The following is a 26,502-nucleotide window of genomic DNA, read 5'->3' as shown; positions in this document are numbered from 1 at the left end:
TCGTGATAGAATGTGTTTTATTTCACCTCCTTTTTTTTTTCTTTTCTTTCTTTTTAACAGCTATCACGACATACACGGTCTCTTCACAGGATTATACAAACATATTCTAAAGCCATTGCTGTGAACCCAGCAGCACCCTTTCTCGGAAAGTTAGTTAAGTAAATATCGTGCTTTCAATAAGCAACATTCAAGACAGAATGCTCTCTAAACAAAGGGATTGCCAACTGGCAGGTCATGAATAAACAAGATCTTCCTTCTCTGCTGTTGTTTGTGAGGTTTCAGCTAGCTAGTGCGCTCCTTCTATCAGCACTGCCCAATAATGAAGGAATTTACTGCTTCTTTCTGCCCCTAAGCCTCCAAGCCCACTTTCGTCTTCCTTTAGCCTCCGTTTTACTCCAACTCAACGTCCAGTGTAGACCAGGCTATAGAGCAAGAGAAAGCAAAGTGTAACAGCGAATGAGTTCCAGCAGAAACAGAGCACTTACTTCCATTGCATAACCACAGACCCTCAGCTAGAGGTGTCCCTGGAGAAAACACTTAAAAACGGATGACTGAAACCAGACAAGACCCACACCATCTCCATCTTGCAGCATCAGCAAGAACACCTCCATGTCTCCACCCCACACACTCCCGTTCGTGCTGCTGCCGTCGCTGCCCACCCCCAAAACCGGCGATTCCCGCCGGGTCTGCGGGGCCCAGCGGCGGCCATGACAATCCCCCGGGAACATGGGCCGACAGCACCGGCTTCCGACCCCTCCAGCACCGGCACCCGGTGGCTCCTGCCGCGGGCCCACCGCTGTCCCCGGCTCCGGCACTGACTCAGGGAGGCCCTGCCCGGGGATGCGCGTCCTGCGCCGGTAGGGTGGCGAGCTGGAGCGGGGGGGGGAGCCGCGGAGCTCCACCGCGCCGCTCCGCGAACCGCCGCAACCTCATCTCCCCACCACACCGCCTCGGTACCGGGGCCGGCAGCAGCCCTATGGGCGGCCACGCCGGGGAGCTCGGCTTTCTCTCCCGCGGCACTCGCTGGGCCAGGCCTGATCAGCGCAGCGGACCTGGCGTGTGGCGCACCCCGGCTGGGCTGTGACAGCGCCGAGCAGGGTGTGCAGGACAAGCAGCTGCCATCGCTCCCGGACCCCAACCCCGCGCACCCCGGCCTCGCTCCTCATCGCTCACCTGCCACCAACCCCGCCGCTGCCGCCGCGGCAACGAGAAAGTCCAGCCCCACGGCACCGCCGCCGCCGGCCGGAGTGACGGCGCAGGGCTGCCAATGGGAAGCGCGGGGCGGTCCCCGAGGGCGAATCGGCGGCGGGCGCTGCGCCTCGCCCAGCCCCGCGCTGTCAGTCGGTGGGTCCCGGTCGGTGGTAGCTCCTGCCCCGCTCCGTCCCCCTTCACTGGGTCAGCGGGGCTCGGGTCTGGCCAGGCCCGGCTGCCGGTGCTAAGGGGCTGCCCAGCCTGCTGGCGCCGGGCAGTGACTGCGGCTTGCTTGCCGCGGAGGGGGGCGGCGCCTCCTCGGGGACGTTGCGTGGATGTTGTCCGGTTCCCAGGGGAGGTCTGCTCGGGATCTCCTCTCCCTGAGGCCAGGGCGTTCCTGGGGGCCTGGCCGCCACTGCTGGAACGCCACGGGAACCGAGGGGCAGCGCTGGCAGACGGCGAGCACCGCGGATAGCGGGCTCACACGGAAACCAAGGCCAAGGGTCGTGGCCGCAGGGATCTGGCAAAGCTTACAGGCCAAGCAGAGCAGGCCGAGAGTGTAGACTGTAGGAACCAATGGGCGAAGTGCAAGTATCATCGAATTTAAGCTGTTCTAAATGAAGGTGTCAAGGAAAAGCCAGTTTTGCACTGATTAATAATTACCCCATTGGTTTTATTAAGAAATATCACTAATACTAATAATAGTTTACCCTCTGCTCTTCTTCATCTTGCCTTCTACATGGCCTCTGGGCACCTGGCTGCCTTGTTTGCATAGGAACTGGTACATCTTATACGAAGTTTCAACCTTAGGAAAATATTTGTGGTTAAGGTACAAATCTCTGTTGGGAGAAAGGGGGGGGGGGGGGGGGTGGGAAGGGAAGAAGCCAATGAGCTCCCAAGTACTTGTTTTCTGATTTTAATGCCATCCACAGAAAAAGACACTGCAAGAGCGATGTGCAAGCGAAACGCCAGCCAGCACTGGAACCAACCCGGCCAGTATTTGAGCAAACCACACAGAGATGTTTGCAAGGGCTCAGGGGAAGAGAAGAGGTCCCTAAAGCAAGTCCTGCACCCAGAGTTCTCATCTCCCTTACACTGTGCCTCTGGCAGTTGGCAGGGTTTGTGTACTCAGCGTGCAATGTGTCACGTATCAAGTAATTCACCTGCATTTGCATGGATTGTGCTTGTTTAGCATAAAAAGAACTACTCTGTAGTATAAAATTACAGTAATAATAGCTGTGGCGTAATAGCATTTACCTAACCAGTGTTACAAACAGCTTTGAGAACAACTTAAAGTGTAGAGGAAAAAATACTTCCTTTGTTTGTTTTTTGGTTTTGTTTATTTCATCATCTGGAGACATTTATAAAATAGTCAACAAACAGAGGCTGGTTTCCTCTGTTTGTTTCTAATTGAGTAATCAAGGATGGGAAGGTACACACAAAAAAAAAGCATGGAGGGGAAAGTAGATGAGGGAGCAAGGATTCTCTTGCTTAAACCAATTTTTAAACTGCTTACATTTCGGCTTCAAGGAGAACTTTCAAGGCTGCTCCTTCATAAATGGATAGATTTTTAAATGAAGACACCAAAATGAAGCTATTCTGTGTCCCTGCATGCTGCTGTGCACAGCTCCCTTTGGAGGCTTCTATCACTGAGGAATTTCTTCATTTTGGAGGCCTCTATCACTGAAGATTTCTTCGTTTCATCACACCACGAGTCTTCCTCACCTAGAGCCAGTCAGGTGGCATCAGGCTGGAGTCCACATCTCCCCACTGGCTAAGGGTTGCCCTAGGCAGGCCCATGGTGAGGCTGGACTGTCTCCAGAAGGACGTGTATCTCACAATTTCCTTGGTGGGTTAGGTCATCCAGAGGCCAGGTCTCAATATATCCCAAGACACCAAAATCTGCAGGTCATCCTGATTTCCAAAGCACCTCTCTTCACCCCTCAACCAGTTGAACAGCAGTCCAGTGTCAAGAACCACATGAGCAAGCATGTGGTGAGCTCTTCTGAATGTTGTGATAATTCAAGTTACTACTCACCAGAGTTATCTCCACAAAGGAAGAGAGGGTGGCAGCTTCCACCTGCCCTGTGACTCTTCTTCTGGTAGGTGTTTTCCTCCAGAGTCCTTCACCAGGTGCCATTGGTAGCCCTCTGCTCCCATGGGCCATAGCACAGACCTTCTAACAGGGCTGTGCAGAGGTAGCAATGCTTTATGCCTTGTCAGTCCTGCTTGCTGTCAGAGCTTTTCACCACGGTCACCCCAGCTCCATCCTGGTCACATCAGCTGCTCTGTCAGGCTCTTGCACTTCTCTACAGGTGATGATCAGATCAGATAAGCGGTCTAAAAAAACATTCCTGCAGCATGTTCAATATACTTTGAAATAAAAGCAGGGCCTATTTGAGGGCAAATTAAAAATAGCCTTGAAAGTCACACTGGGCTTTAATCTCCCATGTGATGTTGCATCATACCTGATGAGAAGGAAATTCCTCCACGCTCTAAATAAACCTATTATCACTTAATCTCTAGTGGATTGAAATACAAACAGAATACATCTTCTGTGAACTTGCACAGCACAGAAGATCACTCTGGATTTCTAAGCCCCCAGAGAGGCTTAGAAGAACATAAAAAAGGAAACCAGGAGCAGGCTGGTGAAGCTAAGCTGCCATTACAGAACGCTGTGATGTTATGGCATCAGCCAAGTGTTGGATGGAGATCCAGCAGCTCAATGGGGACAACAAGCTGGGCCTCTGCCAGTTCCTTCTTCCCACAGAAATACTCCTGCAGCAGGTTGGTGCCTTTCCTAGAGGATGCAAACATCCCTGTGGTGTCTTGTCTACCACAGGCTGGCAAGGGGGACAAGGGGTAGCTCTGCATGGGCCACAACCCCTCACTTGCCTTGGCTGGCAGCTGGCATCTTTCAAAGCACTAGCTCTCTTCTCTATCATCACCACCGCCATGCCACCTGCTTTCCCAGTGCTTGACGTGAGTGCTTCACTACACTGTAACCTAAAAGGAAGCTTTCTTTTTCTTAATATGTAACAATGCCCTTTTAATTGAGCTGGAAACACTATCCTAACAGTCACTTCCAAAAAAGGTTTATATCGTCTACTGGCATTTCAAAGAGGCAGCCTCCGTGGTCCAAGAGCATCTGCATGTGATACCCAACACAAAGTCACGACAGAAGAGGAGATAGAAAACAGATACACTGTCATGCATAAGCAGCTGATAACTAAAGAACACAACTACAGGTGTGGAAATTCAGACAATCATCATTTAATTCACACAGTAAAAGTCTTCATATATATATGTCCACCAAAATATTTAACACACCAAAGGCAAGAGAAGACTACTGAAAAATTATTGCCACCGTTCTCTGAATATATATTTACACAAATAAAAATACACAGAAAAATACACCTCCCCTCCTCCCTTTGCATCCTGCCTGACATTGTCAGTCACAGAATCTTAGAATGGCTAGGGTTGGAAAGGACCTTAAGACCATCTAGTTCCAACCCCCTGCCAGTGCTATGCATTGTTTTAACAAGGAGCTTTCAGCAGCCCTACAAGCCTTATGTCCACAGGGTTCTGTAGACAAAGCTGTTCTGCAAGCCTAAAATTTTAATTAACAAACATCTCCTTAGAAGATACAAAGAAACATGACAAATATCACAGTGCTATCACACTAAATAACAAGTCCATTAATGCTTTACAAATACAGCTTTTGAAAAAGTCTAGGAACGATAAATCCTCATCCTAAGAACTTCTTCCAAACAAGCCAAAGGCCATATCCAGGTGCTGCTCCTTCAATTCAGAGTTTACAGGAACACCTCTCCCAGCATTATTTGCTCCCCAAGAGAATCCTTCACTAATACAGATTAAAACTTTAGCCTAGCTTCCTCTTGCAATGACAACTGTTTAGCAGGTACTGGCTGTATGTTTGGTAGTGTATAAACCACAGAATCCCTGCTGCTCTAAATTTACCAATGAAAGAAAACCTGCACAGTGCAAACAGGATGCATGTATATGTAAATATATGTGGTTATCAGCTTGGTTCCTGGAAGCATGTTAACTAGGATTCTTCTTTCCTAACTCTATAATCTAATAATCAAGTATCTGGTCTAAGCTCATTTTTATAATCAATACAAAATCACAGTGAACACATGCACTCAAGTGCAGTAAAAATAAGACAGGGTAGAAACCACTAAATTGGGATTATTAAGAGAAAAATATGACAAGTGATACTGTCCTGGGTTCAGCAGTAGCAGTCATTTTTTTCTCCTTCTTAGTAGCTGGTGCAGTGCTGTGTTTTGGACTTTCGGCCTGGGAACAGCGCGGATAACACCATTGGTTTTAGTGACAGAAGGGGGGGAGTGAGCGAGCGGGCTGCATGGGTCTGAGTTACTGACTGCACTTAAACCATGACAGTAACAAAGATTTGTTTTCTTATTTTTGCTTTAAAGCACTCCTGACCAAGAGTTAGGACACACCAAAACTTTCATTATGTTCTATGGCATAGAGCAACTTCTTCTTGAGTATTCTTTTATTGCTGTATCTGGGGAGGAACAAAATGTGCTGGCAGGTATTGGCACCAAGATGGAGCTCATCTGGATTTTCTACTTGAGGATCTACAATACCAAAGTTAAAATGTTCCAGTCCATATGCAGGGATTCGATCAGATCCTGACAAAAATACTGAAGGGGAAAAACAAAAACAAGTTAGCAAATTAAAAACAGAACAGAACAACCCCCAGCAAGATAATGTTATCATAGGATGAAAATCATAAGGCAAAATTAGTGTTTAAATATGGCTATTTCCATAAGCTAATTATCTGCTTTGCTGAATTTGTACCTCTTGCTAACAATAATTACAAACCCTCTTCTACTTACATAGATTTTGTGCATGAGAAACGCCATGCTAGGCTTGACCTTCTACATTTAAAAAGGATGAGCTAGCTTCTGCAATCCTTTGAGAAAGCTAAACTGCTTACGTCAACACAGGCTGCTCACACAAGCTGAGGCCTCTGACCAACAGCTGATAACCATGAAAGTAAGGGATAAAGGAATTGCAAGGTTCAAAGTGGTCAGACGCACTCAGGCAAGCCTCAGGGGTTGTGAGGAGGGTCAGAGCTGCACCTGTGCAATTCTTTTCGTCACTTCTTTGTGGCTTTCGCTAGGAAATGTGGCAGGGGGTGGGGAAAATGTCAAAAAGCCATAGTCTTCATGTGTGAGCATCTAAAATGTGTATCGTGGGGGGGAGAAAAAGGCTAGGAAAAAAAGTTTAAAATGCCTGATATATTACCAAGAAACATTTTCTTTTTTTCTTCTGGGAGTTTGTGAAACACATTCCAAAAATTCCTGATGGTTTTATCTAAACTTTTATACCATCCGTACATCACGCTCTGTCAAAGAGATAAAAATAAAACAAGCCCATTAATCCTGACTATTTCATTTTTATTTAAAGCAACAACAGTTTAACCAATAAATTTTATAACTCTGTTTGCACATGAGCTCAAGTCCTCTTAAGCTCTGGAATCTCCTTGTTCATTTGTTTTTCAAAGATTCATATGACAATCCTTGAGCTTCAGCTTGATTTTTAGTCTCCTTTATTCTTGTACCTGATTTAGATTAAAACCAGACTCAAAATGACGACAAAAATCAAATACAGAGAAAGTCCCTTGCGCTTCTGTTTTTGTGTTCATGGCCTATGCGCTCAATGAAAGAGCAGGTCAGAAGGAGTTTATGCCCAGCAGATATAGCACAAGTATACCGTGCTTGTATCCAGTACCTTTTCCAGCAGATGCCAGTCACATTTTTTTACGTCCCTGAAGAACAGTCTGGAGCTCCGCAGGGAGAAACACCTTCCACTTTCTACCTGGGCAGCCTCTTAAAAACCCTCGCATGAAGTCCTCAAATGGTTTCCGTATTGATTCATTTAACACATAATTCACATACAAGTCAACAAATTCTTTCCTGCAAAGATATTTTGAATCAAACAAGCAATGCAATAGGTGAGGCTTTAAAAGGAGAGTTACAGAGAACTTTATTCCTTATTCCTTTATTCTGTATGACCTGCTCTACTGAAAAGACAGTCTTTACTGACAGCAGCCATCACTGCCAATTACTTATTCACTGAATAAGCTGGGAGGATCATCACAAATAAAAGAGATTGCTGGCCACCATGGATTCATTTTGATCATACTCTTTGTACTTCATGTGAACACTCCAGTGAAATCCTATCAGACACTTCACTATTGCGATGCAGTCTAGCAGATCTAATTGGTGTAAATTCAGCAAAACTCCCAGTAAATGGCCAAGAATTACCCTGAAATCAAAATAGATATTTGCACATATGCTAATCAGTACAGTTTCACTCTTCTCTCTGTGATTGGGATTTGTTTAGTGACTCTGCATATGTAAAATCAACTCAGTGTAAACACTATACTTCAAGCTTCATAACAGACCTTTCATGCACCCCTCAGACAGGTCCTCAGATCATGTGCACAACCCAGGCCACAGAATTTTTCTCTGTCCCCTGTGCTGAGGCTCATACTGACACAATACCTTATTGATAAATTGCTCCTTTTCTGTTATACAAGACACTTTCCATATACATAACTAAGCAAGAAACATTTTGCTCATTAAAAAAAAAAACAGAGGTGTATTTAGCTGGATTTCCCAGACAAGCTATCCGTATTTCCCTGAAAAAAATGCAGTTCAGTAGTATTTTATACATTTGATAGGAATTTCCCTGATAAGGACAGGCACCTTTATCAATACAGATGCCAGGATGTCCAAGGATCCCCTTCTTATCCAGTCTGCTTGCACAAACTACCAATGTCTTGCACATATGCAGTCTGTATAGTAAGAACCAAAAGCATACAACCTACTGGACCAAGATCAACGGCACAATGCTGACATTCAGTATTTTCTAAGAGTACATGGGGGTGGGTATAGATATGGTATTTTACACACTCATAACAAGACAACAGGATAAAGAAAAGAAAAATAAAACCAACCTGTTATCCCTAGTGACAGGGATGTTGGCACCATTTTTTTTAAGTTCAACAACACCCATGGAACCTCCTTCTTCCATTATCTACACAAATAAATGAAAACGTTAGATGCTATATCTATATATGACAGACACATATGTGCTATATCTATCATTCTTTCTTTCTGCAGGGCCTGACAGAGCACCCTTGCTAGTTGGAGTTTACAGACAAGCTGTGTCATTTGCAGAGGATGCTGTCATGCCCAAGTACCTGCATGGTATGTCTGAATGGCACAATAATGTCTTACCGTGAAGTTCATGTCCAGGCTTTCAAGGACATGATCACATTCTTCATGCAAAATTCCTTGAAGACTCCTTTCAAAAAACAAAGGGGAAAAAAGAGAAGAAACGTGACCATTCAATGCACTTTAAAATTCCATTTGAAACCATCCTTTGACAAGTAGTATTTAAATGTAGACGCATACAGAACACCTATACTCACATAGAACCTTCATATATGGCCCTAAACTGATCTGTACTCATGTCCCGCTACTGCCGGGAGGCTAAGGGCAAATGCCTTCACTGCAAAGGATGCCAGGCAAGTCTGTCCTCATGCCCTGTGAAGATAACTTTACACAAAGTTCAGTGGGAAGCGGGCTTGGAGCACAGCCTTGCTATTCCAGATATCACCTGAGGAACTGAGTACCAGCGGGATGATCTGGGAGAACTGTTCTGGGCTGCATCACCTTTCAAAGTACTACAGGCCACTCAATGTTTCAGTTCACTGATGTCATTTTTTCACCTCAACACAGTCACTGGCTCATGGGATGGGGTCCTCATCTTGTCAGCTGCTGACAGCACTTCTTTGGGAAGCTAGACTTCAAGGGCTAGAAGCTTTGTGCTTATGGCAGCAGCACCTCTCCCTGCTGTATCTGGCTGAGATCTCCTTTTTCAGCACATGGCAACCCTGCATGCAGGTCCTCAGATTTGGCACAACTGCAGCATACAGTAATACTGTTCTTGTGCAGAGTGACATTGTGGGAAATTATAACTAGCACACCAGAGAAAAATCCAACATTAGCAATGGGGTGCTTAGTTCTTCCAAGTTGAAACTACAGCTCCAAGCGGTTTGAACTATATATTCACGTGGAGCAGAAATCAGACCCCCCCCCCAAGCATGGCTTTTTATTTTGGCAACGACAGCCTCTGTCTGAGAGCAACATCCATGCCCAGGACAGGGACCACCTTGGAAACCTGTGGCTACGTCAAATGTAGATGCCACGGGCATCCTGACTACGGCCCTGGGCATCTCCGTGCACACATCCAACCCAGGAGACCCGCCTGGGCTGCAGCTCCCAGCAAGCGCTGGGACCGTCCCGGCCCGTACCGGACCACATCTGGCAGCAGCTCCTCCAGGTCCTCCAGGGTGGGCGTCAGGCCCAGCAGCTTTTTGTAGAGAGCCCGGGGGAAGGCGAAGGGCGCTATGCACCCGTTATGCAGGGCCATCCCGCACAGCGTCCCGATCCGGAAGAACACGTCCTCACAGCCCGACGCCTGCTTAAACACAAGCACACAACGAAAGCCGTGACTGTCCCCTCCCGGGAGCAGGCTCCCCGCACCCCCCAGGCCGGCCCCTCACCTGGCTGGGGAACCACATGAGCCCAGAGGCGACGCGGCGGAAAGCCGCAGGGACGGGCTGGCAGAGAGTCCTGACGGCCACGCTGAAGAGCTCCTGGGGCGGCCCGCCTTCGTCCATACCCTCCTCGTCGAGGAACGACACCTGCGAGCGCCGAGACACCCATCGCGCTGGGTACAGCTGCACGCCGGTACGCGGAACCCCTGTGCGCGCACCCAGCGCAGCCGGGCCGGCTGCCGGCGCACCGGAAGCGGCGCGGTGCGGGGAGCGGCCATGCTGCGCTGCCGAGGGCGCGGCGCCGCTGTGGTGCTGCGGTGGGTGGCAGCGGGTGGCCGCGCTGCGAGCGGCGGGCACGGGCAGCAACGGGATCCGGGGAAGGGCCAGGGCTCAGGGCGGCCTCAGCCGCAGCCGCTGGAGCCGTCGCTGTTGAGCTTCCTGGTGTGCCCGCTCTCCAAGCGGCCGCTGAGGTGAGGGGAAGGGAAGGGAAAAGGAATGGGAAAGGGAAAAGGAAAGAAAATGGGAAAGGGAAAAGGGAAGAGAAAGCCCCGTCGCGCTCTCGGTGCCCGCCCCTGGCCTACTGCTGCCCCAAGTCGAGTGAGAGGGGCTGCCAAAGGGTAAACCCAGGTTACTCACTCCAGTTGTTCTCGTTTCCCCCTGACTTGCCCGGCCAGGTACGAAGAAGCTACCAACGAGCTCATTAACGAGGAACTAGGCATTGCGTACCCCATCATCGATGGCATCCCCAACATGATCCCAGAGGCTGCCAGGATGATTCAGAAGAAGCCCCCAGCTGAGGGCTTGAAGCAGGCCTGAGGACCCTCCAGCCACCGACCGCAGTGAAGTAGTGCTGATGGCCGGAGGAGGCATGCTCCCCTCCCTACCCACGCTGACCGTGCTTGTGCCCCTGCTGTCCCTAGCAGGCTTGTTTTACTCAGCCAGCGTAGATGAGACCTTCCCACAGGGCTGCACCAGCACAAACAGCCTATGTTTCTACAGTCTTCTCCTTCCTATTACGATACCAGTTTATGTGTTCTTCCACCTGTGGACCTGGATGGGGATTAAGCTTTTTAGGCACAACTAGTGCAATGCATTTGCTAACTCCTGGGCTTCTGTAAAGTGACATTGTTTAGTTAATCTCATCTGGTATTGCAGTTGGTTTGAGAGAGTCTCCTTGTGGGACTAGTGACTGTCATAATTTTCCTAGTACTCTCTGGAACTATTAAGACCTCTGCAGCAGCCTAGTATTTAATTACTGCTAAGGCAGATAAAGAGTAACAAGAAGCACTAATTACTTCTAGTGTGTCCCGTGAAGTGTTGTGCATTTGTGGTGGCACTGATGAAAATCTTCTATGTAGTGATGTTTTTTGCAAGGAAGAAGTGTATCCTGACTGAAATAACTTAAATAATAAACAGTGATAACGAGCAGAAGTATGAATATTCTCTCTCTAAATTAAAAGCGTTGGTTTGGTTTTGAACTGATGCATGTATTGAAATGCATATCTCATTCTCAGAAGAGCATAAAATAAATTGCGCTGATGTTTAATAACAAGACTATCAAGATTAACAAGTATCTCTTGGTAGGATACTAATAATGCAGTCAAATTGGTAAGGCCACTTCTGGCCAAATAATGCTGTGATGCACAGCATGAAAGGCAGTGCCCACAAGAGGTCTATTCAAAGGCCGACTCCAGCTAAGTGCAGCACTTTGTTGGGGCACCTTGTGCTATTGGTGGAGAGAAACTCTGGGTCTAGAGGGCAGCACAGGCCACAAGCCTTATTGCCTCTGTAAATAAATGCCTCCTACAGCTGATACAATGATGAAGGGGGAAGGAAAAGTAGCTGTAGGAGCCATTGTGAATCTTAAGCGTACAGGAAGGAAAAGCTATAATAGTTCTGGTTGGCAAGAAGGCTCACCTGGAAAGAGCCAGAAGTGGGTAACAGGGCAGTGAGGTTAGCAGTTTCTGCTGCAGAGGTGTGCCAGACTAATTGCCCTTGTGCTAGTGACTGACATACGGCCTCTGGGCTGAGCTTTCCCCTGGGGCAGGTGCTCTCTTCCCACCCCAGGGCTAGCATCGCGATGCCTGCAGAAAATACAGCTGCCAGAACCTTTGGGTTTGCATGGAAATCACAAACTAAAGCTACACGGAGAACAGCAGCTTTTCATCTCTCTGGCTGGCACTCTCCTTCCTTTCTCTTGGGATAGCATCTCCATGAGAGAAATGGTTTCTGTGGTTGTCTTGTTTGCTGGCCTCTAAGGTTGACTCCCCAGCCGCCAGGCTTTTCACATACAGCAATCTGGCCTTTAAAGTAATAGTAACAGTCTTTACCAGTTGCCAGTTTCATGAGCAATCCTATTACCTCAAAGCAACCTCATGGTAAATAGCACTGCCACTTGCATTTAACCTACACCAACAACACTTGATGGCTACGTGGAATAAGTATGTATGATACTGTCCTCCAGCCTTACTCTATGTCCCCCGTGGAACATGTTTCTATAATAATGTGATGAGTAGTTTTGTTGTATGCTCAGCAAATACTGAAATCCTTCTACCAATACTTCAGTAACACTGAAAACCAAAGAACACTGCAGCAATATATTTAGAGCTATCAAACCATACAATTTGGTCTCTTACCCCTAAGATCTTCCTGAATTGCTCGGTTGGTGCATTATTTAAATGGGTCCATATGTCTTGCAGAAGGTATTGTCTTCTGACTGGAAAACCCCACTTTTCATTGCCATTTTCTATTATGTGTTTCTGAAGATTGAAGTAACAGTCTGTTAGCAGTGTGTCAATGTGTGTATTTCTTCTAAATTATAAAAAAAAATGCCAATACTTACCTCTCTAAAGATGCTGGACAGAGCGTTGCGTTCTGTAAAATGAATATCAATCTTGTCTTGCATGTCAAAAACGCACGGATATTCAGTCAGCTTCCATAGGGCCATCTAAAATGAAAAGGAAGAAAGGATATGTTGATCTTCTCTTGCAAAATCAGAGTTTGGGGTACATGTGCAGATTGAACTGCCAGCCTGTAATCTGGCTAACTCCTGTATCTGAAACATGCCCTTGTTGTGTACGCAAAAACTACACCAACAGAGGCACACTTTCTGAAAGCAGCTGCTAAGTGCTTCTGTGAGTGGGAAACCCTGACAGGGGAACAACTAAACTGTCTGTGCAGGCAGACGTTTGTGTTACAGTGTCCCAAGAATGAAACAGAGTGATTCAAATAGCATCTTCCATAATTCAGCTAAACCAAAATAGGCAGGAAAAGGTGTCCTGGCTACGCATGTTATGGTGCATTGTTAAAAACAGTTGGGTTTATTATCTGTAATACCAAAGGTAGAAAGTGGTATATACAAAATAATCTAATTCAAAGTGTTACACCTCCAGTGTGATAAGGCAGTGACTTCAAGTAATGTCCTGGGGCTTTTTATTTTATACTGTTTCTCAAAACTCCTCCTCTCCTCTGGTTAATTGGTATAAAGCTGGTAATTAGCATATGAAAGCTTATGAAAGAATGAGGCACTGTGCCCTGCAAATTTCAGCCAAGTTGCCAGAAAAGTGCATTTTTTGCCTACGGAAGTCCCTTCTATCCATGTTTCCATTTCTTGCTGCTTCCTGTGATATAGCAACTAATTTAAATAAAACGGAAAATAGTGGTTTGTGCTGCTGGCAAGATTTTATACTTACTTTTTTCGTATTAAAGGACCAATACACTGTGATAATGGGTTTCACCTGAGGCACATAGAAGTTGTTTTCTTGTACTCTGAAGCCAGTTCTGGAGTTCACCTGCATTGACACACACAATAGGAAAAGGGGCGTCAGCAGATTGAGTGATGTGTCTGTGTGGCAGGACAGGGCTGAGGAGTTACAGGGCTTTTTCTGCGAACAGAGCTCTGAGACCCTGCACAGAAGTGGAAGGACAGAAGTGCTACAAGAAGCATAGTGCTCAACGGTGAGTCGTCTCAGAAACCCATGTATAAACTAGCAGAAAAGCAATTTTCATTTACAATTAAGATCCTTTAACAGGGCTTTATCAGAAAGGTATGTTTCACTCTGTGCATCTTTCATGTTGCAGGACAATCTGAAGTACCCTATTCATGTTCAGACTTGTTGCCTGGCAAAGACACAATTTGGTGGTGGACAGTGAACATGTAAAGTTCCAAATGATGCAACCATTTACAGAAAAGTAGGCCTGCAGCACTTTGGTGGTCATCATCTGTATAAATACAGATTCGAGAGTCTAAATTTTGAGGCCCAAATCTGCATTCCCAGCCAAAAGGATATTCAATTCTGAACAAAATCTAATGACTCTCTCTGATTCACACTAATCACCATGTGCCAGTATTTAAAGCATGGCTACAAAGAAGATGGAGACTCCCTTTTTACAGGGAGTCTTATGGAGAAGACAAGGGGTAACGGGCACAAGTTACTGCTGGGGAGATTACGATTGGACACGAGGAAAATTTTCACAATGAGAACAATCAACCACTGGAATAATCTCCCCAGTGAAGTGGTGGATTCCCCAACACTGGGCACTTTTAAGATTAAGCTGGACAGGATGCTGGGACAGCTGGTCCAACCTTTCTTGGAAAAGCATGACCTAGACTAGGTGATCCTTGAGGTCCCTTCCAACCTGGTACTCTATGATTCTATGAAGCGCATGCCTGAGCTCTTGACTTTCCTAAACTTTGAACACCGCAGCAGGAGAAAGGTTGTTTGTCAATAAGAATACAGTTGCTGCCCCCTTTCTTCCCATTGTTCAAATGCAGCTAAAAATTATCTAATTCTGCTGTCCCAGAAAATCTCTTAAGTAACAGGCTTTTAAAGCATCACACAGTGTTGATGTGGCAGCCACGATGTGCCAAGCAGGTGGGTTGCCATTTAAATGCTGTGAGCAGTTACTGGGGTGAGGGATCTCAGCAGCAGAGAGGAGAATGGGCATGCTACGTAATGGACACCGCATCCATAGCTCTGTACACACCAATGCATGCACTTCTCACACCATAGAAAGCACACACACACACACACACCACTTGAGCATACTTCAAGCTCTTAATTTCTGCAGAGGGTCAGCCAGGCACAACTCAAGAGCACAATTCCTTCAAAGCTATGCTGCTGTAGAGCCAGAGATTCCAGAAGCAATGTCAAATGACAAGGCCCCATCTTCCCTTGTAAGAAGGAAACCCAGAAAAAGCAACAAGTAAAAAGGATTAAAATATTCTGACTTGCTCTGATACCCATCTAATCAGGATCCAAAGACTTTCTTACCTGGTAAAGAATCTGCAGTATTTGCAGAGTCACTGTTTCATGTGGGTGCAGAGTGAAGGGGTCTCTTTGGACATGCATGAGTTCTATCATAAACCAACATAGATTTTTCTGGGAAACCCTCTGATATAGAATGACCAGCTCCTTTAAGAACGATGTTTCTAGATTTGACCACAGGCATTCTGTAAAGAAAACAGCTAGTGAAGTATCTGTAACAGGTAAACACAAATAATTGCAATTTCTGGATGAAGCTGCATTTTCTCTGTTTATCAAATGACGTAAACCAAAAAAAAGTGCTGAATTTTGCACTACAAAAATTAGCAAACCTCAGACTGAGGGCTTTGGGTTTTTTTCATGTGTCTTGTTGCATGTTTCTGTTTCTACCAAGAGCACTTCTTTCAGACTGAACTCTGGAACAAATTAGCAATACTAACTCTTGCTGCTCATCCAGAGATGACCAGACATTCAAGTCGTTCAGCCCTATCATCATAAAATCCTACCAAGAGTTTGCAGGTCCTTTGACTGGAGCTTTGTGATGGCTTGTGCTAGAAGATTGAGAGAACGGTAAGAGCTGTCATCCTCTCCCTGCAGAAGGAAAAGCAAGATCAAGTAGACTCTGAAATTCTCAGGTGGGATGGGAGAGGAAGACAATGATGGCAGTAACTTCTCAATCTCCTTTTTCACCTTCAGAGGAAAAAACCAACAACAAAAGAGAGAAAGGTTAAAAATGCGATTATGTTTTGCCAAATCATTTATGAATTAGTTTGGCATGGAATTCCCAAGTTTCATGCACAAATCCAGAGCTCTGCATAGTGAGAATCCTTATCCCAAATCCTTACCTCCTGGAAGATGTTTGGCTTCTGGCTGATCTTCTCATAAAAACGTTGCACTTGTGACATGTCTACACCCGAGACTTCTTTGGAAGTTTTGAAATGTTTGTCTCTATCACAAAGGAAAAAAGAGAACACCAAATGATGTGAGAAGCTGTTTTTTGTTGCTGACTGAATAGTGAAGCATCCTACCATCAGAAAATACTTGGACACTTCAGTCCCAAATCCAGTGGGTGTGGTTTAATCTGTTCTAAGAAGATATTCTCGCTCTGGTGTGACCTGATTAATATCCTGTCTTGTGTGGCTGCGCACTATTAATGGTAGGCTTCCTGTATTTCACCCCCAAATGACTTGCACTTGAATGACAGAAAGAGCTATTATGGATCCTTTGGAGCTGTAAAATTGCCTAAAGGTATTATCATCATCTTGAAAACTGTCAGTATAGGGTAATCTGCTGGAATGTTAGCTTCTGTAGCAAATTTCAATAGGATTGGGGGAATTAACCCCTTAATTTTAGCTTTGGCATTGAAAAAATAAAAACTTGCTTCTTGCAAATTCAGATACAACTGATCTTCTCTACATACAAGCCCTAAAATAACACTTTCTGGTTAGTTTACATGCAGACAATATGTTCTGTTACATCTAAGTAAGTGCACACTACCTTTTCTCCAGGAAGCTTCCATTAATGCAAGCCTCAGATGAAAAGATCACGCTGATATTCCTGAGAGTGGAAAAGAAACCAAAGTTAGTCCTTTCAACTTCAGGCTTTTGATTACGAAAGAACAAGAAACGTGTGTACGAGTGTCTGCACCTGAGCACACAGAACTTTTCCTAGCTCAGCTTTTCTTAGACAGCATTGCAGAAGACATTAGTTAGTGATCTTCGGCAAGCCACCTCTGCTGTTCTGGGCCTTGTAAGGGAACCTGCTCAAGGCCTCCCCACCAGCCTGTGTTGCAGGCTGGCAGGTGTTATGATGGAGGTTTCTTTTCCTGACACTGGGACATTACCTGGTTTTGTTTGTTATACACAATAAAAGGCACTGCGGCATGGGAGGAACCCCTCCATAAAGGGGATCTTTGTAGCAGACTGGGGGAAAATCTGTCAGGGTATGCATTTGCTGGGTTTCCAGCATCTGAAGAGATGTTAGACTTACTCACTACCTGTATTCCTAGTTCTGTTCTTATTAAAGCAGCTGTTTTATCAAGTGATCGCTGTCAGGCCCTTCCACTGAGATCTGGAATGAACCCTCTCTCTCGCCTTCTCAACAACCACTTTCTGTATGATCCAAACCACACTAAGAGTGGTCAGAGAAACAGTTTAGATCCAAAGAGCCAAGATTTTTAAATGCTCAACATCAGCAGCTGTAGCCAGACTTGTCCAAACAAAATAACCTCCCATGTGAGATCTGAAAGAAAGATTACGTAATTACGATTCTCAGCCATAAGTGTAAGGCTTCCCACAAGCGTACATACTTAGTGCTTTTGAAAATGGGTAACTAAAGAAGGGATCGCTAATTTTAAAAGCTGTCACACACAAAACATTCCATTTAGGGTACTCTGGGTTACAATTTTTGCACAAGGCCTTGGTCTGGAGACGCAGTCTTTCACTGATTTAACTTGTCAGTTCTTCATGAACTTCACCATTCCCTGCAAGAGGAGGACAGGCTTCTGAAGCCAGGCAGTAAGCCCTCTCTGTTCCAGCAGAGGGGGTATTGAAGGGCTGTTGCTTATCAACATCTGTTTTTCCTGTGTAAAACCTAGATAAGAAGTGCTGGTACAAGATCTTGTCTCAGGTAAATTCTTGAACAACAGTTCCTACAACAGTTTCCAAAGAATAGTAATTTTTAGAGAAAAACACATCTTACGGAAAAAAAAAACAAAACAAAACCAAACCAACACCAGGCTTCTGACTTACTGTTTTATACTCTCCCAGTGTTGCGAACTGGAATTAGAAATCCATTCATCCACTTCTTTATCCTTCAGAGTGGCAATTCCATCCAAATGGGCATTCTGTGGGAAATGCATGGAAATATTGACAAGATTACAGGTCTAGCAGATGGGATTCTTTTTTTAAAGCCCATCATTACAAGAAGATTTCAGCCTAAGTTTGAACAAATGAATGGTCATCCAGCATGATCAAGATACATTCAACACAGAATATAATATATAACATATAGCATATAATAACAGACAATGTACAATAAATATATAACAGATATTATATAATATAGAATGTCTATAACAGATATATAATTGCAATACAAGTTAGTTTCTGGGTAAGCATGGAAAGACTGCATGAGATGTATATATGAACTTGGAGTGCTAAAAGCAGGATGGAAAATCCAAATGTTTCCAGCAGTAATGTGAACAATGGTAAAGTTAGAAACCATGATCAAACATGCCTATACCTGGTCCTCCTTGTAAAGGACAATACTTCGGTTTCCTCCTGCAGTAACTTCAATCAGTAACTTTTGTGATGTGCTGTTTTCTGTGAAAGAATAAAATAGATTTTCAAAGGAACTTTTGAAGAGAGAGTCATTATCATCAGAGAGTTTGGTGCACTGAAACTAATATAGATTGTACACATCTGTAATCATCATTACCCTGGCAGGATTTTCCAGTATTCACTGGTATCTTGATGGGAAGTGGTATCAATTGGTTACGCTCTATCTCATCTTCCAGCTGCCCTTCACCAGAACCAAACGAATAGACTTTGTCCAAGGAGGGGACATAGACCAGGGTGTGTTCTCTGTTCATAAAAAGAAAAACGGTCATCATGATCAAATACCACTGGGCTAGTCAGAACAAAGTGTTCTGCTACTTGGAGTGGATAGCTGAGGCTTGTCTTTCAAAGTCCTAACATCCAGGTATAGGATCCCTTTAACTAAAGTCTTAGGACACTTCCATACATAAACACTCAGCAATACAGAAACATATGGACTCAAATTTCCTATGCTATCTGCTAATGTTTGTGATTTACCCTGGTTTCAGATACAAAAATAAAGTGCTATGCATTGCTAGCTTCATACCCTCCTGTTTTTAATAGTGCAGCTTCTATGAAGCTGAGCCTGATACAAAGCCCAGGGAAGTTCTCAGGAAACTTTTTCTGGCCTAATTCCAGAAAGCCAGAATGGAATCAGATAATTATCACCACTCTTCGGTTCTTTCTAAGGACCCCCAGTTTGTCAAAGTGGATGGGAATTCAATGACTTTCCCAATGTCGGCTTTTGACAGTCTTTTGCCTTTTGGAGCCCAGTACACCCTTTGTTTCTTAAAAGAGAAAAAAACCAAGAGCTTCTAGTGGCTTTTGCAGCTCTCTCCCTTTGCTTGGCATGGGCTGAGGGTTCTGCTTTCCCTGGGGTGATGGCAGGAGGGTGGCTTACTCTTGAAAAATGGACAGAATTCTGACAGTGCTGACCTACCGGGACACAGGGATTTGAATATCCTGGTGGCTCCCTCCCTACTTCCCTTCAGTGATTCCTCTAAGAGCTTGACCTTAGAAGTCACGTTATTGGTACTTTCCTACCTTCCACAGGCAACCTGCGAAACTCTTGCTCCCCACAGCTCGGCCACCACACGAGGCGTGAGTTCATTACGAGTGGAGTTATGACCAAGCTGGCCAGCCCCTCCTGCTCCAAATGTGCACACCAACCCCTCCTTGAAGATGACAAAACAACCAACACAAGATGAAGAAACAACAGGATCACTACATTATTAAAGGCATTCAAATGGTCACCACCAAGAGTATAAACAAGTGAGACGTAGTATGCTATATGGTAGAGTTCACTTTGCATCAAGCCTAATCATACACTGCAACGTCCAAATCATTTAGCTCCCGAGAAAGGCAATTTAGCTTCCTCCTATTGCTGGAGAAATTTACACATATGAGTAAACCCTAGTGAATTAGCTACTTTACACATGTTCTGAAGTCCCTAGTATGCTATAAAAAAGAAAGTATTCTCAAAAAGTACTGAGGTTGAACTGCACCTCTTTGCCCCAGGGTTCCCATTCACCCTATTTGCATGCAGGTGAGGGAAATCTGAGAAAAGGCCAGTTTTCCCAATAGCTTAGTAAGCATCCCCTGGGGATTGTCTTCAGGCTCAGATGGAAGCAGGTCTGAGTGCCTGCTATCCTAATTGCTAAATGCCATTGCTATCCTAATTCCTAAATGCCATCCTAATTTCCCCGTGCTGACTTCTAGCAGTGTATCTTTTCTTGCAGGTGAGGTCTCAGATGCTGACTTTAGACTCACCTTGGAGAGGGCTGCAGTATGATCTGCCCCACATGAGATAAATATAGCCTTCCAGTGCTCTAATGCTCTGACATATGATGGGCAGTCTCTATCTGGAAAGAAGACAGCACTGATAAAGTGAAAGAGTACTGGGGGGATCTCAGGACAAAGAAAGATTTAGAAGATGTGTGTGTGCGTTAGTGCTCTTCAGTGGTCTCTTACAGCAATTCATGTATTTACCACTTGGTTTTGGGTTGTTTTCTGCCCTCCAGTGTAACACACTTGTTCTCATAATGTTCTGCCTTTTCCATAGTATCTTCATTTACACTTGATGTGAAACAAAATGCAGCATTTTCACATCTGCTTGCCAAAAGATTCTTGGCTTCGAAGTATCTGACCCTCAAGGGTGTGGACTCATTCAGCTCCCTCTGACTTCAAGTTCTGTCTGGGTAGGGCAACTCTGCTCTCGCCTTCTAGGTTTGCAGACAGCCGGTGATTTTTACTCTTCTCTCACCAGGTATTTACAGAGAATTAAAGAAGGTAAAGAGGGATAAAAGTAATTTATTTCATGCAGGACTACCTGGAGAGGGAATGTGAGTGGAAAGAGACCTGAGCATGGTTTTAAGAGCCCACGCTATCCAGCTGGCCACATAAAATAATTGAATTGGAAGTTTCCGTGTAGAAACATAGCTCCTAAATCCCTTGTCCCTGGTTGCCTTTCCTAGTCAGGAAATATAGAACTAATCCAGATATACTTTCTTCAAAAGACTTTGCTGTTCATGCTTCTCCAAAGAGGCCTGACAGCCCTGAGGAGCCCCTCACTAAACAGGAAAACACCTTCTGACTGCTGTCTTTCCTTACCTTGTGTGTCTCCGAGTCCAAGCTGCCCAAAATCGTTCTTCCCCCAGGAGTACACAGCTCCTGAGAGTGACACGGCAGCGCTGTGAGCTCCTCCAGCAGCAATCTGAGCGAGCGGGATGCCCTTTAGTCTTTCCACCAGCTGTGGCTGAGGGGTGAGCGTGGCTTGGCTCCCCACTCCAAGCTGTCCATGGGTGTTCTGGCCCCACGTGAAGAGCTCTCCTCCTTCACACACACAACAAAAAGAAACCAGCTCAGCCTCACCTGCTTCCCTTTAGTCTTTGCACCTTGGGAGTGGGAGTGTGAAAATCTGTGCTGTTTCTAGGGACTTAGCTCTGAGGTGAGACCGTCATCTGTAGCCAAATCTCCGTGTTGCTTCTGCTGCCCCCCTTTGGGGCAGTCCATGTTGCCCATGTGACTCAGCACAGCAAGAATAAAGGCCAGATGTTACCACCTCTAAACCATACTTGCAACAAGTTCCCAACCATAGAGGGACTCCAACTTAAGAATGAACAGGTCTGGTGACAGCAGAGTGGGATGGCCACATCTGCTCTCCACAGCACACCTCTGCAGAGCGGTAGTGCTTGGGAACTGGAGAGAGACAGAACCGCATTTCCTCAGGTGCTGGCAGGAAAGAGCAGCACTGGCAGCCAGTGCATCTTGTGTCCCCTTGTCCACTGCTCATTACCCTGTAGTGATGTCACCAACTACTGGAGTAGCTTAAACACTCCCTTTTGAGAGCAAGGCTGCCATAGTGTGACTCCCATTTGGAAGAAGTGTGTTTGAAAGACGCTACCTCTGGTTAGAGCCATGGCATACTGGTCCCCACATGCTATTTGAACAACATCATGGTTTCCTAGTTCTTTCACCAGCCTATAAAAAAAGGAAAAAACAAAACCACAAACAAAATAGATAGATGCTGTGCCATGAGATGAAAGAAGATTCTCTGCTCACCAAGCCCTAGTACATTTAGCATGAATTACATTGAAAAATAAGAGATCACCTGTAAGCTGATTCACTCTGCTCTTATGCTATCCTCCTCCAGCAAGGCTAACTGATTTGATTGTGGTTTGTACCATGGGAAGCTGGAAGAGAACAGGCCTCAGCCCTGGGCAAGCTAGCAGAAAATCCCACAGCAAGCTGCCACGCCTGTTTTAGATGACGGCTACCCACACAGCTTAATCAGAAGGTGGTAAGGTTCGGGTGTGCTTGGGTCCTTCACCCACAGTTTTCCAAGCCATGTGTAGTCTGCAAGCCATCTGCATTAATCTGGTATGTGCTACTGATCCCTACTACATGAGATAAACATATCTCATAAGCATCTCAAGCAGCTCAAATCCTTGTATTATCCTCAGAATCAGTGCACTTCTTGCTGGGTTAAAAAGGAAGATAGAGTCTGGGGTAATAGGAATGTAATGTGTTCTTGTTCCCTCTCTACAACAGGTCTCAGCCTCTTGGATGTTACCTCTAAGAGTAGCAAAGCACATTTTCTGACTGTTACCATCCCTACCTCCACCCTCTGAAAGCTTCTTACCTTGTCTTAGAGCAGTCAGCTGAAGTTGCAGCCCAGTGTTCAGAGAGCTCCCCATCAGCGGAGAGAACAAGCCTATGTGTTGCATCATGGTTTGAGCATTGCACCCTCTCCTTCTTCTGCATCTGCATGTGCTCTGCACAACAAATACAGACAGGCATGATGGTCATGCTAAGACAGCAGGCACCTCAACCATCTTGCCCCCCTCCCCAGGGTCTCTGTGTGCTACTGCTCTCACCATGAGCTTCTGCTCCTCAGGAAAAAGTGAGACTTATTTTCTCAGACCTCCTGGGGCTTCAGTGTCCTACCCACTGCTTGGTTTCATGCCAGAGGGCTCTCCTGGCTATCACTAAAAGACATTTATCCCTCTCTTAGGCTGCAGTGCCACCAGCTCCCAGGATGATCAGCGGAATGCTAACAGAAGCACACAGTTACTTTTGCACAGCTGATGAGCGTCCTGGGGAAATAAAGCACTTACTGAGGTATCTGACTGACCCAAGTTTGTCACAGCCTTGGGATGGGATGCCTTAAGGTCAAGAGGTTTTACAAGACACTGGAGAAGCAATGATGGAAAATTCACACATTGACCATTTACAGCAGAAAGAAGTCCCTTCTTGTCTACAGCTGGGGGGCTGCAGGTGCTTTCCTGAACTTGAGGCCCCAGATCTGTTTAGTCAGTCATATGTAGCCTTATGGCAGCACAAGTTTCTGAGACCCAGGATGCCCAAGCATGAAAGGTGGTCACATCAGAGCCTCCTCCCCTGAATATAGCTCACACCTCTGGAGAGAGTTCACCCTTCTCACACCTCCCCAGCTTAATCCCAACATGCAACCAGCCAGGGAAACCCACGCCCTTTCCCCAGCACGATCTCCTTCTCCCCAGCCTCCCGTCTGCAGCTCCCTGGGACAACTTCAGACACTTCCTGACGGGGCACATCCAACCGCTCCCACCGCCTCCCCACCGCTCCCGCCGCCCGGTACCTCCCGTGCTTGGCAGGGAGCAGCTCCCCTGGCCCCGCCGCCCGCCCTGCCGCCGCCGCCGCCGTCCCGCCGCCATCCCCGCTCGCTCAGCAGCGCCGGGGCCGCGCCGGTACAAAGCCGGAACGCCCCGCCCCGGCGGGGAAACGGGAACCGAAACTTGTCGGGTGCGCGGCAGCGGGAGGAGGAGCGCGGTCCCGCATCTCCGGCATCTCGAAGTCTGGAGCTGGGAAACTCCGACCGCGCTCCGATGAGCTCCCGCCCCTCTGCTGACTGGAGATGGGGGGAAAGGGGGAACCCGAAAGCAGGCAGATGGGTGCCGGTGTGTTCCATGCGGAAAAGGCACCCGTTTGGCTTCACTATTCACCCGCCTGTGTCCCTCTTCATAGCTTTCTGTAAGCTCAGGAACCCACCCCACTGCTCCCAGCACTGCTGCCTCGGCTGGGTGAAGGCAAGAGCAGGTGAAATGCCTGGATTAGAAATATATCGCTGAGAACACTGGGGCTGTTCACCCTGGAGAAGAGAAGGGTGTGTGGAGACCTCATAGCAGCCTTCCAGTATCTGAAAGGCGTCGACAAGGATGCTGGAGAGGGACTCTTCATTAGGGACTGTAGTGACAGGACAAGGGGTAATGGGTTGAAACTTCAACAGGGGAAGTTTAGATAGGATATAATGAAGAAATTGTTTACTGTAAGGGTGGTGAGGCACTGGAATGGGTTGCCCAGGGAAGTTGTGAATGCTCCATCCCTGGCAGCGTTCAAGGCCAGGTTGGACAGAGCCTTGGGTGACATGGTTTAGTGTGAGGTGTCCCTGCCCATGGCAGGGGGGTTGGAACTTGATGATCTTAAGGTCCTTTCCAACCCTAACTATTCTATGATTCTGTGATTCTATAATATCAGCATCTAAAATCCATCTGCTTGCATTCTCACACAATCTCTCTTATTGTCTGCTAAATCCTCCCCTGCCTTCAAAGGCCCTGGAACCTCCCTCCTAACCCCAGGAGAGACCACCCAGCTCTGCCTCCCCCCGTCTTTTCTCACTGAAATGCTGCATGAAAAGATCATCTTGATGGTGAACTAAGGGATACCCATGTGAATGATGACATGGATCAAAATGTAAAAGCATGTTCATTGTATTCCTAATAGCTTCCACTGATGAATTAAATTCAGTCCACCTCAGAAAATTTTATGCTGCTGAATACTAAGCATTGATTTTGGTGGAGCACTCAAATCCCAAGAAGCACAACATGAATCTACAGATTTATACTGGCATAATAAAACCACACACACAGGCGCCCCTGGGGTGATGTGTAGGAGCCACAGAGGCAAAGCAAGATGAACCTGGAGCATACAGTAATTGATTAAATATCCCCAGGAAGGAGCAACCCAGCCTTGTCTTGCCCAGGCGCCTCTCAACACACGCTACAGGGACCTCCTCTGCTTCCACAGCTCATAGGAAGTTCTGGAGATGAAGAAACGCCGAGCTAGAGTTAGGAAGAGACACTAGGGGTCCTTCTGCACCAAAGTTAAGAACCAACACCTCCTTGGGAGGAAAAACTGCTCCAAGCAGAGGAAAGGGCACTCGCCTCCTTCTTTGGCACAGAAATTGAGATTCAAAGGGAAGAAAGGAAACGCGTTGGTGTCTTTTCCTTCAGAGCTACATTTTTCTTCCTGCCAAGCACACTGCTGACAGCAACTTTATGTCAGAAAGGCTTGCTCTGGTAAGCTACTAGAGGTTCCTTAAATACCCTGTGGTTCTTGACCCAGGAGGTACCAGGACTTCCAACAGCCCAACCAATAGGAATCTGGGGGCCCATGAAGGAGATACCTGGCAACCAGACAGAGGAAATAGGTGAACTGTGCAAAGTGTTGTTTGTAGCTAGAGCTGGGTTTGGCAGATGTGTCTGTCCCTGCTTCAGTCATTTCACCCCTTTTTATCACTTCTGTAGTGACTTAGCGAGACAAAAACCAAACCAACAACCCCCCATGTGTCAAATGTCTAGAGCATGGCATAGTACTTGCTCATGAGGGCAGCCCTTCTCCTAGGAGAAAAGCATGGAACACTTCCAGGGTGAGGGGAATGAAACCAAGGATTTATGCAGGTGCTGTGATGCCCCAGGAAGAATGTCCCATGGTGGGCAGAGGGAGATGAGAAAGCATGCAGCAGAAGCCCATTCCCAGTAGTGGCAGCTGAACAGGCATGAGTGGATCCATCCCTGCAGAGCAGATTTCGGTTCATGGAGAGCTCGCAGCCTCTCCCAGCCAGAGACATGGTGACTCAGGGGCCACTCAGTAGGACTTGGATGCTGGCAACCCATACCAGGCAGTGCTGCATCCCCGTTTCACGGTGAAGGACACTGACTACCTCCATCCTTCTCTGCCCCAGAGTGCCAAAGCAGTGCATGCTGAGCCTTGCCTTGGCCTGGACTGCCCCACTCGAGGCGAAGCTCGCACACACTCGAGGTGAAGCCCTGCAGGCACAGCCAGGCCAGAGAGGGGGAACGAGTGCAAGGGCAGAAAAGAGCACTCTGTGTCACCCCACCATCTGCCAGCCCCACGATGCTTTGGGTGTTGTTGCACTTTCAAGTCACCGTCCTGACAGGCTGAAGCATCATCGTCCAGCACTGCCTAAAGAATGTTCTCAGTTTCTGCCCGTGTCAACGTCTCCCTGTTCCTCGGGGAACCCTCGGGGCAGGTGCCACAAGCCAAGGCGAAGGTAGGCAGCGGGCAACAACGCTGTCCCGACTACCTACAAGGAAACCTGACAGACCGACGGCAGCGAGCTGAGCAGGGCCGGCGGCAAGCACAGGTGGAAGGACCGGCGTGATGCCGGGGCTGAGGGACAGCTGGGGCACCACACGAACGGGAGGGGGCAAGAAGTCTGCGGTGCGGGGAGGCCCCCCCGCCATGGCGGGGGCCGTCACCACGGCCGGGGCCGGGCCGGGGAGGGGTTTCCCCTCCGCGGTTTGCGCGCCTGCGGGGGCTGTCGGCG

General features: G+C 46.8%; 4 protein-coding genes across 14 annotated transcripts in view; 2 read left to right on the top strand and 2 right to left on the bottom strand.

Moving 5' to 3' along the window:
* Window positions 1-1,225, bottom strand: part of HERC3 (HECT and RLD domain containing E3 ubiquitin protein ligase 3) — a 50,013-nt gene extending 48,788 nt beyond the window's left edge. For 3 of the 11 annotated variants that reach the window (XR_009747517.1, XR_009747518.1, XM_061477047.1), the window contains exon 1: window positions 334-650. The gene's annotated coding sequence lies outside the window, so the exon portion shown is untranslated. Of the gene's footprint in view, window positions 1-333; window positions 651-1,173 lie in introns of those variants that run through there. The other 8 variants (XR_009747520.1, XR_009747525.1, XM_061477059.1 and 5 more) reach the window with 6 other exon arrangements.
* Window positions 1,226-5,599: 4,374 nt separating this feature from the next.
* On the bottom strand, window positions 5,600-22,718 carry LOC133281464 (probable E3 ubiquitin-protein ligase HERC4). Its single transcript, XM_061477110.1, is given in 23 exon segments — window positions 5,600-5,882; window positions 6,490-6,589; window positions 6,976-6,996; window positions 6,998-7,160; window positions 8,207-8,286; window positions 8,490-8,556; window positions 9,569-9,735; window positions 9,821-9,961; window positions 12,451-12,573; window positions 12,657-12,761; window positions 13,507-13,605; window positions 15,088-15,266; window positions 15,585-15,768; window positions 15,924-16,026; window positions 16,576-16,635; window positions 17,829-17,923; window positions 18,322-18,401; window positions 18,517-18,662; window positions 19,440-19,570; window positions 20,166-20,257; window positions 21,006-21,227; window positions 21,799-21,875; window positions 22,537-22,718. Coding segments are annotated over 23 exon segments (2,817 nt in total). The 5' UTR covers window positions 22,704-22,718; the 3' UTR covers window positions 5,600-5,667.
* PYURF (PIGY upstream open reading frame) lies at window positions 10,076-10,630 on the top strand. The gene is made up of 2 exons (XM_061477247.1): window positions 10,076-10,284; window positions 10,489-10,630. Exons 1-2 carry the CDS (start codon window positions 10,091-10,093, stop codon window positions 10,628-10,630), a joined length of 336 nt encoding a protein of 111 aa, XP_061333231.1. The 5' UTR covers window positions 10,076-10,090.
* Window positions 10,668-11,245, top strand: PIGY (phosphatidylinositol glycan anchor biosynthesis class Y). The gene has a single exon (XM_061477260.1). It carries the CDS (start codon window positions 10,668-10,670, stop codon window positions 10,896-10,898), a length of 231 nt encoding a protein of 76 aa, XP_061333244.1. The 3' UTR covers window positions 10,899-11,245.
* Window positions 22,719-26,502: the final 3,784 nt, after the last annotated feature.

The sequence above is a fragment of the Pezoporus flaviventris genome, unplaced genomic scaffold (assembly GCF_033815535.1).
Source record: "Pezoporus flaviventris isolate CSIRO_AGI_PZ_B2104156 unplaced genomic scaffold, CSIRO_AGI_Pfla_v1 ptg000002l, whole genome shotgun sequence".
NCBI classification, from domain to species: Eukaryota; Metazoa; Chordata; class Aves; order Psittaciformes; family Psittacidae; genus Pezoporus; species Pezoporus flaviventris.
This window is presented reverse-complemented; position numbering and strand designations above follow the sequence as displayed.